The 16,516-nt window shown below is 45.0% G+C and overlaps 1 protein-coding gene across 3 annotated transcripts in view; it reads left to right on the top strand.

Annotated features, from left to right (window-relative positions):
• The window catches only part of LRRK1 (leucine rich repeat kinase 1), a 70,767-nt gene that overhangs the window by 15,396 nt on the left and 38,855 nt on the right, over positions 1-16,516 (top strand). For all 3 annotated transcript variants that reach the window (XM_026040584.1, XM_026040585.1, XM_026040583.1), the window contains 7 exons: positions 3,555-3,718; positions 5,213-5,384; positions 7,720-7,899; positions 8,697-8,845; positions 14,745-14,971; positions 15,519-15,646; positions 15,896-16,059. In XM_026040584.1, coding sequence (XP_025896369.1) covers positions 3,555-3,718; positions 5,213-5,384; positions 7,720-7,899; positions 8,697-8,845; positions 14,745-14,971; positions 15,519-15,646; positions 15,896-16,059 — 1,184 coding nt within the window. The remainder of the gene's footprint in view (positions 1-3,554; positions 3,719-5,212; positions 5,385-7,719; positions 7,900-8,696; positions 8,846-14,744; positions 14,972-15,518; positions 15,647-15,895; positions 16,060-16,516) is intronic.

A 16,516-nucleotide genomic window follows, 5' to 3' on the forward strand; every position in this document is an offset into this window, starting at 1 on the left:
TTATGGWTTTCATACCATGTTATTTAAGGCTATGTGTGTCTGAGGGAGACCCTGAACTAAAAGCCATGAAGTTTTCAGGTAAAGAAAGAGTATGAAGCGTGTAAATTAAAGCCACAGGCAGAATCTTTTTGGATGTCAGCCCAAATTTCTGCTAAAATCAGCTTATGCATATATCCCAGCCTGTGTGAATGCCCGTACTGATGAATGGTCTTTAACCAGTGCAGTGTAATTCTTCTCTATTTTTGTTCTTTGCCTYATGGCTGCTATAAGTTAAATTTAAAAAAATATATCCGCTTCTTATTTTTCATTTTTAAGTCAGAAGACAAAATGGCATTTCTGAAGTCACCAGAAAGTCTTGTGTGAATGGGGTAATTCAGTTCCCCACGTTTAGCTCTGCACCCAGGCTGCTGTGGTTTTTGGGAACTGAGCAATGGATGGCCTGTTTTCCACTCTCACAAAGTCTTTGAAAACTCAAGTTAGCTTTGACAGGTCCACATGGGTGCAGCTGTTGGTTAAGGGTGGCTTTTTATTACTCCATGAGTCATCAGTTTTACTCTTTTTTGGCTTATAAATTAGTTCCCTTGCAAGGTCTTTAGCTACTGAGGAGCTATTATTTTCCCCCAGATCATCTTAGACAAGAGGTCGATGTGCTCTGCAGAATGCAATCACAGAATGAAATTTTGATGACAGTTACATAATGAATTTGAATGACGAGCAGCATTATAGGATATTTAAATACAAATATATCCATTTCAAATACCAGAATTGCCCAGATTGCTTAGATTCAATGAAGCTTTTATGGACTTTTGCTTGGTGCATGTTCAAACATAGCCTAACTTGTCAGTTTAGGTCAGATCAACAAAAAAATTCTTGCATACTTAAGAGTAAAATGGACTTTAGGGACCAAAATCAAGGTCCTTTTGCTAAGCCACCAGCTATGATCCCAGTCTGGAATGATTTAAGCTCCATGAAATGAACAGGTTGTGACCGTGCTGGTTCTGGAGTGCCTGGAGGTCTGCACCTAATGCGTGGGAACTGACTCCAATGGGTGATTTACAAACAGTGCTGGTATTATTGCAGAGAATATRCATCATTGCAGAGATTATTGCAGAGAAGATACAAGGCTTTGGAAGGGGCCAAAAGGAGCATGGCAGAGGAAGCATGGCACATTAGCCAGGCGATTCCATGAACAGTCATTGAGTAAAGCACAGAAGGAGCCTTGGGAGTAGAGCCTGGTTTGTGGAGTTCCTCCTTCCCTCAGTTAAGTTGCCGTGGTCCTCGTGCTCCTGGCCCTGATTTGGTTGTCCCTGGCGGGGCAGTTTCAGGAGAAGAGGTGGCAAATGCCCCATACAGGAAGCACAAGGGGCTGCTTGGAGACCTCTGGCAGAAGAGGAGAGACCTTGGGATCTCACAGATCCTCAGCGAGCCTCTGACACAGGGTCCTCATATCTCCACCTACTCTGGCCATGCTCAAAAAGAATGAGTGATAACCCAGCGCTTGCCAGAAGGGATGAGGTTTGAGTGATAGTGATAGTTCCCAAAATCAGGAATTGGGTCCAGAAGGGTGTAAACCGTGTCCCTCCTGTATGCACTTCGTTAGCTTAAAGCTGMTGTGCTCTGGCAGCCCTGATTTGAAGGGCTTCCTGCTCAGCCCTCCAGCTGTGCTGGATCTCCAGTGTGAGGCATTTTATTTTATCCTCCAAGGGAAATTCCAGAGCTGCTCCGTGGGTCCAGGATTTCATCACAGGGCACCGAGCACAGAGCGGCTGCTGCTCCAGGAGCTGGAGYGTCTTCCTTCATCTGCACTTATGTTGTATTTAGTCCTCTACTGGATTGTTAGATTGAAGAATCATTTTGCTTGAGAATTCTCTCCTTTTTAGCAGTTAGCTGCTTCGGAATAATTCACATTTCGTTCCTTTAGTCCATAAAGCCAGTTAAAGCATATACAGCATTCAGAGAGGTCCACTGCAGGACAAGTGGGTAGTCTCCTGAAAAGGCCTTGAATAAATGCTGGGTATATTTTTGTTATGTGCTCCTGAAGACTGGAGAATCTGTAGGAGAATCTCATGCAGTGGGAGCATGGCACCTACGGCATGAGTTCCAAGGTGCTGGTAACTTGCTAAAATATAACATCATGTTCATGTGCCTTGATTCCTGCTGTTCGTCCTTCACACGATCTGCATCATCCCTGAAAGGTTATTGATGCCAGCACGTCTTTAATGGCACGAATCTCTGGAGCCATCTTCAATGTCTGAGTGATTTGAGCTTCATTTGAATAATTGATGAGAAGTGTTAGTCAGAAGGTCCTGGTGATTCAGACTGCATTATTCACAGGTACTGACAGTTACAGATCGGTCAAAATTTGCTTCTTTTTTCCAGGCTGCAGTAAACTTAGCCCTGCACGACATACATGTCTATTTTAATAGTTCTTGTTAACTCATGTGAAAATCTGTGGACTTTATAGGTTTTCCTTAACCAATTACAGATAAGCAGTAATAATTAATATTCTTTTAGTGGGAAAAAGTGAGTATGAAGTGGTCTCTTCAAGTGAAAAGTGCTTCTGGTTTTGGTTTCTTTGTCTCATGTGTCATTCTCTTTTGTGCTTCTCAATGGAGCAGCGCAGAGCCATGCTGCCTACCTTGCAGTGATGCGATTCCAAGGCTGGAAAATCACGATCTCAGAGAGCATTTGGCAGAGGWTGGGGAAACAGAGGGAGAGCGTTTGGGTTTGCTGGGAATGCACTGAGCGCCCACCCGGCAGTCCTGTGGTTGACATGCAAGAGCGGGGCTTTCTAGACATACACAGTTCCTTTAATATGTAAAAGCTCATGTGGCTGCTTACAGCAACTTTAAAAAAATCAGCCTGGGACGTTATCCAGGGTTGAGCTTGGTGACACATCTTGCATAATCTCCTTTCACTCTGTTTTGCCATCTAGAAAAGACAGCATAATCATTCTCTCTCTTTTCACATTTGTTAAGGTGTACAAAGCTCTAGTTGCAAATGCTAGAGAAGGACGATGGGGTTTTAACAGGCTCTTAGCATGAAATCAATAAAGTGTGTCTGAAGCAAAGCTGCCAACACCAGAATGGCTTTGCAGCCCTGCAGACCTCTTGCTTCTTCGGAAGCACCAGCGGTGCCTGCCGTGTGTGAGTACTTCCCTTCCCAAGGGCCTGCACCAGGAACCGAGCGCTGCACGAGGCCGCAGCAGCACCTACGTGTCTCTGGGAGAGCTCCGCACCTTCCGTTGGAAACCACCTCCGGGAGCAGTTGAGGAAGTCCTTGTCCCTTTTAGTTTCATGTCCCTGTTGGAAAGTACTTCAACATCCCTTTATATAACTTTCTTTCATCAGAAAATTTAGGGGTTGAGTGTTTTTTTTTTCCCTCATCTTTTTAAATATATGCAATAAAGATTCCACTGAAAATAATCTGCCCCTTGTTTTTTACATTTTGTGGGTTGTTTGGTTTTGTTTTGACAGATTGCATTGGTATTACAGCCATGCATGAGGAATAAATAGGTACTTCTTCTTGACACCTCTTTTCCTCTCTTACTGCAGGATCTGTGGACATGGGTGGCAAGCAGTCCACAGTCGGCGAAGTCTCCATAGTTCAGACACCCGTGACAGAGAACATTCAGGCTGCTTACAAAATGGGAGACACCAGTAAGGCCCAAGAGCTGATTAAGCTGTCGTGTGAGGAGACTGCATTGCAAGTGGAAAAGGTAGGGGCAGAGTTACCGTTTCCCAGACTTTATCGAGAAAGAAACTTTTGCGTGTGAAGCTGCTGCCTTGCGTGGTTCCTCATGCAGGCCCTGTGCTCACCTACCTGCTGTGCTGSTGCTGCAGGGTCCTGGGTGGGACTTGCATGGAGCACTCAAGAACATATGCTCAGGGGCAGGGTTTTCTCTTCAAAGCACAAGTGAGAAGCATGAGACACAGCTCCAGGAGAACATACATAGGCACAGATGGGCTAAATGTCCCAATGTGAGGTCACATCAGGAGTGGAGCCACAAGACAGAAATCCTGTTGACGTTGAAGTGGATGACCGAAGTCCTGCTGGCTTTCCTGGGGTCAGTGTTTCACATCAGGCTGCCAGTTTATGGGAGTATGTGAGTGTATGTTGACTTTGAGATGCAGAGAGGCCTGCGCTTTTCTGCCTTCCCTCCAAGCTGGCCAAGTGCAACCAGCTGCGGTGCAGGAGACCTCCAGCTGACGTTCCTGTTTTGCAGATAACGTGCAGGACTTGCTCTTCAGGAAGTGTTAAAGTGTCCTGGCTTGCTGCGCTTCTGGTAGAGTTGTTGGGCARAATCTGTGTGATAATAGTAGGGTCTGGAAGTCGCTTTAATATGGAACCCAGTCCTGCATTCAGCGGCTACACTAAAATACTCAAATCTTCTCAGTATGGTGGACTGCTGTAATAAAATAGAGTTACTTGTGACTTAGAAACATGGTTACAGTACAAGAGATTTATTTGCTCAAGGCTGAAGTATGAATAAAACAATATTCTGAGGTCTTGATTGTGGTGAAGTAATCAGCAAAATTTGCACTAAATGTAAAACGACTATGCTAGGTTCTCAGCTGATATAAACAAACACTGTATTCTAACTGCACGTTTGGCCCTGAATCTTCATTATCCAGATGTATATTACTGTGTGTATCACACCTTTGTCTAAAGGTCAAGGTGCCTGATGCACAGTMGGTTATAATGTCTGTAGATTTTCAAGTGGGATAGTGTCAGTTTCTGCTGAATCGTCCAGAATTATCCTCTTTCCTCCTTAAACATCACCCTTATAGGGTTTGGAGAGTACCTGAGAATTAAGTCCAGACTTAGCTGCCATCTTTAGCACCTCACCTGTCAGCAGAGCTGTGCAAATGCCATTCCTGTTGTCCTGGGGGAAATTGTTTTATACTTAACCGTGCTGAACCTTAGGCACTTAGCAAAAAAAAAAAAAAAAAAATTAAAAAAAACCCTTTTAAACAGAAACAATAAATTAATATAATTACTGAAAATATCAGCAGCAGAGGTTACAGAGGCTATTAGTGCTCATGACGTTGTCAGCTAGCCACAGTGACAGAGTGTATACATTTGCATGGGCATAAGTAAATACATAGCTCTAGAGATACCCTGTTTGCCTACGCCCTACCATTGCCTGCCCCCTTGTTAGAGATGTGAAGGTTGTCCCAGCCAGTTTATTTTGCWGCATTTTCTTTACCAGGGTCAGCTTTTGGGCATCGCGGCAGCGTATGGAGATCTGCAGGCGGTGAGGTATTTGCTGAAGGAAGCCTTGGTGGTGTTACCAACGGAACCCAACGATGACAATGCTGCTGTGGTGGCTGCTTATTTTGGACATAAGGACGTAGTGAAAGAGCTGCTGGACTCCTTGCATGGTAAGCCTCCCGTTGGCCTGTCTCTGCCTTTTCTGCAGGCTTTTCAATAGCTCTGTGCTACAGCTTCAAGCAGGCATATTTTTTCTGCTTCCTTGGAAGGGGAGGGATTCAGGCATGGGAAAGTGGGTGGAGGGATCTAATATCTGCTGTGCCTTAAGAAAACTTCCCCCAAGAGAGGGAAAACACACACATAGAAATATTCCTTGTTTGCAAATTGGAAGTAGGGAGAGATGCCATTTAGCAGATTCATTCCCATCAGCCCTCGCAGCTGGGTAACGTCCCAGATCCCGCTGAGAAATGATGGGATTTTCAGGAAACGGCGTCATCCCACTGTGATCCCGCAGCCGCAGCGGGGCTGGGAGGAGGGAGCGCAGCGTGACCCTCTGCCGAGCGATGCTCTGGGGCACAGATGGCAGCACATTTTTTTGCTCTTTTTCCTGCCTTTTTGGGTWGACTTTCAGGGGAATTCCTTAGTTGGAAAAACCGTTTAACTTCATTTATATGTTTCTTTTGGTACAATGATCGTTTGGCAAAAGAATTTTTTTTTTTTTTTTTAGCCCCAGATGCAATTCTTAAGGCAGGTTTTTTCTTTGCAACTGTGTATGGGGGAAAAAGATCAATGCTGTGAGAGCCTAGATGAGCAGTGATGCTTGGGTTGCTCGTCGCCCTCATTGGAACTGGGAACTGCCCCCGGAGACAGGACCTACRCTGGGTACCACAGAGCGGCTGGGGTGGGATATTCATCACTGTCCTGGCCTCAGGCAGGGCCGTGGTCACAGTAATTAAGCTCGTCCCCTGCAGCCTGTGAGCTAAAGGTAGCCCTGGCTCCCCCCAAAGCTGTGTGCTTGCCCATGGCCTCGCTGGCCTCAGGAGTAACCTGTTGGGGCACCTGCCTCTTTGATCTACTTAGAGYGTGAACAAGAAACGGAAACTTTCCAGCTTTGGGGAGAGCAATTCCATGTAATATCTCATTCAGCCAGGAAAGGAGGCTGGTGAGGCTGTTTTTGTAATCTAGAAGCAATAATTAAATTATAATAATATTCTCAGTAATAAAAAGTGGCTTAAGTAAATACTGGAAACTTTAGATAGGTTTGGAGCTTACCAGATTTCTTACGCTTTTGCTTTGGGAGACTCAGGTGCAGGAATTAGCCCCATAAAGATGCCAGTTAGAGAAGTTTTCATGCAGAAACCTCCATTGGCTTCCTTGTGAGGTTGTATAGTGACTTATCACAAGGCTTGGGAATAAATTATACATGTGTCCCATGCCAGGAGTGTTGCCTTCCTTGCCTAATGCATTGCAGTGGTTCTCGCTGGCTCCTTGTGCACTTCTGGCTTACAGCTGAAGCAGAGCTTGGTTGTATTGYAGCTGGGGGTGAGTGATATAGTAAAGCTGCAAAGAGTGCCATTATTTCTGCAGAAAATTGGGGTTGTGGACCCGCCTGCAAACATTTTATATTGGATGTGAATTTATAAAATAAATGGAGGTAGTGGTATAAATCGGGGAAGATTGGAGGATGACACGGTGGGTAGAGGTAATCATGTCATGGACATTTAATTACATAGGGCAAAATTATCCTCATATAGAGGAAAGTGATGTTCTGTAATCAAAATACAAATTCAGCAAAACRGCAGTTTGGGGAGGACTAAAACCATAAGCAAATTCATGCTAACATCAGAACACGACATTTTAGTTTTAAGCCTTAAATAACATTTGCCTAAATTTATTGTGAATTGATAGTAAAAARATCACTTGAAATATTTCAGTGGGGAATTGAATGCTTTATGGGAGACTTTTTCTTGCAGTGGAAACCAACTAAAGCAATTATTTCACATTATCTAAGACATTTATTTTGAGTTTATTTATGCAGAAAGATGAAAAGTCAGCTGTTTTTTCCCTGTTCTTTGCATCCCCTCTCATGAAGCTGGAAGAAATGGCCATTCTCGGATGCCTGTCTCTAATGTCAGCAGGATTGGTCCCATTATCTCTGCTTGCAAGACAGCCTTCAACACCCCTTCCCACTTATGTTTGGGAATAATGTTGGATTTCCTACCAGCAGCCTCACAGGCAGCCTCCAGACCCTCCTCCTGTCACTGATGATTAAGTCAGGGCTAATCAAAGGAATTGCTCATTAGAGGGTAGGTGCCGAGGAGCAGTTTAGGGAAGCGGGTTGCTCACAGCTCAGCTGAACCGAGGAGATGGTATCAAGCCTGCTCTGTAACACACTTGCCATCAGAGGCTTCAACCTCTACCCTTTGCATAACCATTATTTGAGCTTCAGCTTCRCAGACTGGCCCAGCAGTATCAACCAAGTCAAATGCTTTGCTTTTTTCACAGGTCCTAGTACTAGCCAGCAACTCCTGAACTGGATGCTGGCCATAGCMTGCCAGCAGGGACACTTGGACGTAGTAAAACTCCTCATTCGAGGCTATAGTGCTGACCCAGAGAGCTGCGCCGTCAGGAGGAATGAGTTTCCAGTTCTGATACGTTTGCCCCTGTACGCTGCTATAAAGGCAGGTGTGTGTTTGCATACTGCAGAGATTTTTCTCCCTTTTCTGCAAAGTCTTTTAAAGAATGGGGTGAATTCTTATTCCTAAATGGGAATGTATTGGGGTGGCCTGCCCTTTCCTGCRATTGTGCTGAATTTCCTCCCCCGTAGGTTAGAACACAGTGACTTGGGATCACAGAAGCACAGAATGGTTGAGGTTGGAAGGGACTCCTTGCAATCACCTAGTCCAACCCCCTGCTCTAGCAGGGACACCCAGAGCACAAGGCACCCAGGGAGTTTTGAAGAACTCCAGAGAAGGAGACTCCACAGCCTCTCTGGGCAGCCTGTCCTGAAATCTTTTGATTTTTAGCCAGATTTAAGGTGGAGCCTTCCTTAATTAAATCACTGAAAATACTGAGAGGCTTTTCAATTGAAATGTCTTGGGGGAGGGGGAGTAACTGTCAAGAAGCAGAAACTTGCAATTATAAATATTATTGTGATGGATCCTGAGGCACACAGGCTTGATTTAGGTTGAGCAATTTACACTTCAAAGTGCAACTGCATATATAGTTTAATAAAGCAGAGGAAAAAGAAGAGAAATAGTCCAGCTCAGTACATTCATGTAGTGTCTTTGCTGTCTTGGAATGACCAAACTCAACTCCATCATTGGAGGAAACAGTCTTACATAGTTCAGTTCCCTTTTTTGCACACCCCCATTCAGAGTGTTTTGTTTCAGAAGTGGTTATTTCTCATGGTTTTCTCTTCAGCTCTGGTTCATTCACATTCATAAGAACAAGAGAACAGACAATATTCCTTTTCTCTAAAGGGAATGAAGAGGTAGCTGTGTTCTTGTTACGGAATGGTGCTTTTTTCTGCTCCTACATCCTGATGGACAGTCCAGAATCAAGCAAACACCTTCTGAGGAAGTACTTCATTGAGACAAGCCCACTACCAGGTAGTGCTCCAGCAAAAACAGTAAGTAGACCTTTATCTCTCTGCAGAGATGCTCTTTTAAAGGAGCATTGTGTTCATAATGATATTTAACTTTGCATACCGCTGTGGCTGATGAGAGCCTTGTGGTTTGCTAACCGTTTAGAGAACAAGTTGTAAAAGGGGCTTTCGTGCCAGCACTGAATGGTGCGAAGCCTTTAGAGATCATCGCTGTGGAAAGTGGTGAGCATGGCAGCTTCCGCTGGGCCATTTTAACGTTGGTGAATGAACTCGGGTTATGATGTTGAAAGAAAACGTGGGCTTTGTGCTCAAAGTGTGAAAACTCCACCATAGGCTTGCTCTGTGACCCCAGGCAAATCCCTTTGGATTTCTCTGGGCTGTTTTGGTTGCGTGCGAGCTCTGTGCTGGCCAGCAGTGCTGCAGCATGGCACAGAGCTGCGCGTGTAAACCCCTCTGGGCCCTGCAGTCAAAGGTGCCTGGTGGCTTTTATTGTCACCTTTAGGACGTGACTGCCCGGAGCAACAGGGAGAGCCGTGTGTGATCACATTGTAATAATGTGATATTAATGCAATCTCAATGCCTATCCCTGTAACAGACACTTGGTGGGACACAGAGGCTGCACACWAAATATTGTTAGTCARCGGAAAGAAACTGCAATTGTCTTAYGTTGACAACAACTTTCTTTGCTACTTGGTCATTGACCAGCTTTCAGCTACTTGTATCTCATTTTCTTCTGCTGTAAAAAGAGGCTGTTTAAACTCCTGATACCTCATAGAGGTGGTGGAAGGTTGAATACATTGCAGTGGTCAGGACTCTGTGCCATCCCTTTGCTGGCTGGGTAGTAGTTTGTTCAGCTGGTAACCTGGTGGGGCAGCGATGCTGCTTTGGGATTAACTTGAAATAAGCAAAGAGATTTTCTTAGTGTCACAGACTTCTCCGTTGCCTGTTGTCCTGCCCAAAACCAATMTCTGTTTTTACTGTTTTCTGACTTTTTTATTATTGTTTTTATGTAGTTTGTTTGAATGGTCCTAAATCCTTCCCAAATCCTCGAGGGTGCAGCTTTGGTGCCGCAGAGCACAGGTCACACCAGTGACTGTGAGTGCTGTGTTTGTGGGGGGAATAAACCAGCACCAGTGACGTTCACTGGGAGCACCCTCGGGACTCCAGGCGCGCCACAGGCCACTCCTGAGATGTGGTTCGTGAGCCATGGAGAGAGTGGTGGCAGAGACATTCAGTGGTGCCCTCGACCTTGTYGTGCACAACAGTGCAGCCCAGCAGCCTCTTCTCAGAGTCATCTGCTGCTCTTCCCAGGACGGGGCAAGGTGATGCAGTTCAGACTAACTGACCAGTGTGTTTGGGGACTATTGTTCCTAGAGAGAACTGGTAGAATTTCCTGAACACTTCAACCACAGAGAAGAGGTCTGTGTTCCTTACAATTTAGCTGGCAATATTTAACTTTGCTGCTGTAATAAATGACTCAGCTTTACTGTTGTCACACCCTGCGTGAAGAAAAGAGAGGTCTTCACACATGAAGGACATGGCTTAAAGAAAATAAAAAGGGAGCGAATGAGAAGCTCGAGCTTGACTCTCCTAGTAGCTGCTGTTTTATATATTGTGTATTTAAGGTTTTCTCTGTGGATTCAGTTTGGCAGAGCAGGCCAAAGTCAGGCAATCCTGTCCTCCTAGTTTGTCTGCAGGTCTGACAGTCACCACCCCGATGTATTTTTTAACAAACAGCTTCCCGATGGCTGCAACCGAGCAGCCTCAGAGCTTTCTTTGTGTCTCACAAACGTTGTTCATGCTGAGCTGTGGTAGGAAGCACAGAGGGAGCCTCTCCTTCCAAACAGGAGAGAGCAAGCACAGATTGTTTCAAACTAAGCCCAGAATTTCAAAGGGGGCTGTCCCATCCGGGTTCTCTCACATCTCATTTTTCTAATTCTTGTTTCTGCTTTTCCTTTTTTTTTTTTTCCTGAGTGTAAATATATCCCATAAAAAGCAACCCCCATGCTAAAAAGAGGAACCGCTCCATTTTTACAGGAACAGGTAGCAAATGCCCCAAATTACTCCTGTATGTGGGCACAGATTCCAGGCATTGAGATGGGTGTAGTCAGCATGGAGATAGGTTCAACTTTCCAGTGTGTTCAGCGGTAAGAATTTTTTCTTCATTTCAAACTGGAAAGGAGATTAAACAGATGCATTTTCCCAATGAAACATTTTGCAAGGTTTTTATATACAAGTATATAAGTGTACGAATATTTGATTTCTTTATCCACCATCTGAGTGATCTCAGTTGTGTCACTACAGCAGAGAAATCTGCAGCAGCTCCACTCGAGCCTCGCACTCATGTTATTGTGCATGGAATTGCAGCAATGTCCTTAAGAAGAGCCCAACTATGGCAAGAAGGAGGTGCTGCTCCTGTGAAGGAGAAATGCTTAAAAACCCATTTTAACCACCTTACTAACTAGTCTCCAATCTAAGTGCATGGTTTTTGCATTTGTAGTTCATAATTTGGCATTACCTGCCCCGGAGCGGTGGCGTCTCTTGCTCCTGTCCGGTTTCCAGTCCTTGCCTTCCTCAGCACAGTTTTGTGCTGAGGTGGAAACTCCAGGGAGGTGGAAACTCCCTATCCTGGGAGGTGGAAACAAGATGAGCTGGCCTGCTGCAGGCCTGCAGTCACCCCTGCACAGATGTGCACAGATGTATGCATCCTGTAGGTGAGCAAAAGGCCCGTGCACAGCTGCTTGAGTGGATTATTAGCTTGGTGTTTTGTTTGGTCCTTTGTTTTTGCTCCTGTGCATTGCATACTGTGGTCACGGATGGGTATCTTAGGAAAGGTGCTACAAAGATCAACCCACTTGATATCAGAYTATAAAAGATAATTTTTAAAAAGCCAGTTTCCCTTCTCTGGCTCCTTTTGGGCCCTGGTGTGGGCCCCGTGCAAGCACTGCCATTGTAGTAATACTGTTCTCATAGGAGAAAATGTCAGGAAGGCCCCGTTTCCATCTCACTGTACTGYTGAAGAATGGCTCTGAAATGCAGTGTGGACCTTCTCTGCTCAACATCTTTGCTGTGTCCTGCCTGGTGCAGTCTTTGCTTGCTGATCATCATACCCATATAACAATAATTAAAAGCTTAGGTTACTGAAGTCACTTAGATTACTGAAGTCACCTTTGGATGTAATTTCACTGTTTACTTCTTTGGTTGGGACAAGGGCGCTTTGGTCTTGCAGCCAGATCTGCATCCCAGCTGGATCTGCAGCCTGCACTTTGCTCTGGCAGCCGAGGTTCAATAGGAGCCACTATCCAGGAGCTCCTTGGGGTTAAAAACCCCCCGTCTTGGCAGCAAGGCGGGCCAGCGGGAAGCACCTTCCTTACCAGTTTATTTTTAGGGACCCAGCAATGCCTGGAACTGCTGCCTAAGAGCCTGGATTTTCCCTTAGCCGCTCTGCTTTACCCCCATGTTTTGTCTGAATCTCAGCACAGCTTTTTGAAAAAAGTCTGCATTTCTGTGAAGAAGGGCATYGGGATGACTGTGCATTGCAGCCGAGTCCAGTTGTTGCAATGGCTGCTTCCCTGACAAACATTTCCCATGTATGTGGAGGCAAACTGCATCCCGCTTTCTCCAGCTGCATCTTTGTTGCACCTTTCTCTGCTAGCTTGAGGAGGCAATTCCTATGGAAACAACCCTGCATGGAGCCCATATTGTGGGGAGCAGCCCCTGTCCTAATGCTTTCCTAGGGAAGGGGGGGTGCAGTGGGATTGTGCTAAGAGTGCATGTGGTTTCACCCAGCACTTCTGCATAGGGCTGTAATATTTTTGCTTCTGTAAGGGCAAACATATAGAACATGGGCAACTTCTTACTGCTGTAAGAACTTGTAAGAACTTTCTTGTGGTGACCTTGTCCAGGAAGTTAAACCAGGTGAAAATTCTCTTGAAGTAGAAAGTAATAGTGTTTTCAGACAGGGTAATGCACTGAACTTGCTCTCAGGTGGCCGGGCCGATGTTATTACCACTGCAGGACTTTGTTCAGTGTAGGACTGGGCTCTTGCCTTGCCTGGATTTGGGGGTCTGGCACCCACTGGGGGCTAGTGGGGCAGTTTGGGGCAATGGTTAGGAAGAGAGTCAAGTGTCTGAGCGCAAATTCACTCGTCACCAGTGAGGCTGCCTCATGGCAGGAGGATCTTCCAATCCATTAGCATTAACATTAGCATCCACAGAGTAGTTAGGAGGGAAGAAGAAATCTGACCTGTGCATTGATGCTCTTCTTGTGCCATAAATCCTGGCTGCCGCCACTGATACCCACCTGGCATTGCAAGCAAGCTCCCGGTTGCAGCTGACATACAGAATTTAAAACCAAGCTTTGTGAGCACCAAACTATTAAATAACCAGACTGGGGGAACCTAGCGATGAAGCTGAATTCCTCTCATGCAAATATAAAAGCTTTATATATAAAAAAAGTGAGAAATGTAGCGCTCGGGTACTGCGTGTTTTATGGTGGTAGTGGATGCTCTGCTTCAGCTGGTTGCTCCTTGCTGCTGGCTCGGGGTATTTTCCATGGACAAGGCAAACACCTTGTTCTCTCTACCTGTGTTTCCCCAGTGATACAATGGGTTTAAAATTTCTCTTCATATTTTAGGGCTGAGGTTTCACTAGTGAATGGCTGAAAAGCATGGTGTGTGTGCTAAATAACATTAATGTAAGTTCTAAAAAGTGCAAGTCATTATGCCTTTCCCCTGTTTTGTTCTCCAGCTCAGCTATACGATCTCCATTCTCCAGAGTTCAGAGTCTTAAATAAGTGTTTGATAAACACATATTTTCCTTTTTTCCCTTTCAACTCCCCAAATATATTAATTTTAAATTTGAGGTTTTCAAATCTTATACTGGGAGAAATTGGACAGCAAATGGAATTTGCTGTCGGGTCCTTGCTGCCTCCTGGTGGTGAGTTAATGCATTGCTTCACTGGGGCTTTCTTCAGGATATTTAAAGTCCTGAGTTTATTAGTCCCAAAATGTTTGCATATTTTTGAAGTGATTATTCTGGAATGCAGATGTCGCTAGAAGCCAATGAGATGCTTTCAGAATTTAAATACTTACACTGATGTGCTCACACTTTCTTATAAGTGAGCTGTAGTCTGAAATAAGTACTTAGGCCTTTCATAACAACTTCTGTTTTTCTAAGACTTCCTCCTCAGCATCAGAGCAGCAAATGGTGAAAGGATGCAGGTGCCAAAATCACATCTCCCAAAGAAGAAAGTAGCTTCCTAAATAGTATTGAGAAAAATCCTCATATTTAGAAATGCTTGATGAGAAAGTGTCTGTCTGCCTGTCCCAGACGTTGCTCTGCAGGACCTAGTCTCTGCAGATGCACAAGCAGCCATCCATGAGTGCTTCCACACACGCTGCTCGTCTCAGGAGCCGCCGGGTCACTTTGGCCTCTGCCAGTTCTCAGGATTCCTTGGAGAGCCGAGCAGTGACATGGACCGCTTCCATGGGACAACCTGGGATCTGGATGGAGGGTGGTTTGCATTATCCACCYATACCGTGCTGCTGGCATAGATAGGGTCTAAATGCAGAGCAGGGAGCACAGCCCTGTGGAAACTYGTTGCATCTTGCGGGGTGAACAGGCACTTATGGGCTGGGGAGAGGGTTTGAGGCAAGGCTGGAGCTGGTACATGGGCAGGTGAAGTCTGTCCTCTGTTTGCACTGGCTCTTGGTCTTTCTTTGCGTTGAAATCTTGGAGTAGCTGTGGTGGGAGCTGCTGACACCCAGGCATGATTTCATCTCAGTTAATTCCCACAAGCGGATTGGGAAGTAAGATTTTCCATACGGTGATTTGCCAGCTTCCCAGTGGAGCAACAGTACGATAGCAACAAGTACAAGGGATTTTACTGATGTCATTTTCTGTTCTSTCTTTGACATGCACAGGCTCTGTGTGTGAACTGGTCAAACCTCAAGTTGCCCTGGGTGGATCTGGACTGGCTCATTGATATCTCCTGTCAGATAACGGAGCTTGACCTGTCTGCCAACTGCCTGGTCTCCCTTCCATCCGTGATTCCCTGGGGCCTGATAAACCTGCGGAAGCTCAGCCTGGCTGACAACCAGCTCACGGAGTTACCCAGCGTCCAGTCGTCTGACGAGATTATTTGTACCAGGTGTGTGTGCTGGATGCAGACTGCAGGCTTGCAGAGAGATGGTGTACATGAGTCACTTGTGATTGTGTGAAAACGTAATAAATGCTTAAGCTTTAACACTTTAATATGTGCTTAATAACAAGAAGTGCTTTGAGCACTTAATAAGTGCTTGAATAAGAGGACATACATAGGAGCTTTTTTTCTTTTCCTTTTGCAAAGTTTAATTTAGAGTTTTCTCTTTTTCGTTCTCAGTGTTTCCAAATTTTGGTCAGGGTGATCACTGGGACATTTGGCCTTGTGTTGTCCATGTTGCTTCTGCTTCTAGTGAGCTCTGCTCCTGTTAGAGGASAGTTCAAGCCCGGGTGGACAGTTGGAATGGCTTCCAGGCCATTTCTGCCTGCTTCTTAGAGGGTTAACTTTTCTAAATATGGCTTTTTCCTTTGCCCTGGGAAACACATTCCAGCTGCTTTCATTCAGATGTAGAGCAGTCCGGATAAAATAGATGTCTGCCGCAACATGAGCCTTTGCCAGTGTTTTCTTGATTCCTGACCATGCTCTGTACTCACAGGTTACTCGAGGTCGATGTGTCCAGCAACAGGCTCTCTACTCTCCCTTCTGGATTCCTACATCTTAAAAACCTTAAAAAGCTCATTGCTGCCAAAAACTATATGGAGAAGTTATTTGATGAGGAAAACGGTATGTAAGGTCCAGTGTTGTATTACATTTCAAGACCTGATTTGTAAGGAGGAACCCCAAACTTAAAATAATACCCTGTAGCCAATAYGAGCAGTAAATGCTTAGCATTTCTTAAGTATTTGTCCAAAATATGTAAAAGGTCTGATTATTTCTATTGCTTGGGGTATTCTTTGGCTCTCTATCTAATGAGTTTTCATCACCAGAATGSTGTCTGACTTGTAGCAAATCTGCAATGTTTTGTGTTTTTAGCAACTAACTGGATTGGTTTAAGGAAGCTGCAGGAGTTTGACATCTCTGACAACAGGTTGGTGGAACTTCCAACGGTTTTTCTATACTGCTTGAAGTCCCTAAACATACTGAATGTTTCCAGAAATCAGCTGAAAGTGTTTCCAGATCCCTGGGCCTGCCCCTTGGTAAGTCAAACTGCTCCCTCAGAACCAGAGGCTGAAAAAAACTGTAGAAACAGTGGGAAGAATTTTGTGTGATACATGTCTTACACTGAAAGAGCTGTTCTGTTTCTGTAGAACTGCCCAGCCTGATGTGGCTTACGATTCTCGGGACAGGTCTTTCTGAGGTTCAGCTTTTGTCACAGTGTTGATGGCCTCAGTGGATAATTTACAGAAACAGCTCACCTGGATGCTTTGGTTTTATCTAGTTGATATGAACAGAAATGCTGTTGGGATCATTTTACAGAACACACAGCCTTTCTTCAAAATGAACTTTGTCCAAACCCGCAGATAGATGAGGCATATGTACCCATACATCACTGCCACTGTATTGCTGACTGTTACAAGGAAGTTAATGACAAGACTACATGGATAGCAAGGGAACAGGGTACTTGGTTAACTATTTATTCGAAGTGGAAAAAAT

The sequence above is a fragment of the Nothoprocta perdicaria genome, unplaced genomic scaffold (assembly GCF_003342845.1).
Source record: "Nothoprocta perdicaria isolate Ctin4 unplaced genomic scaffold, notPer1 scaffold_26, whole genome shotgun sequence".
Lineage (NCBI taxonomy): Eukaryota > Metazoa > Chordata > Aves > Tinamiformes > Tinamidae > Nothoprocta > Nothoprocta perdicaria.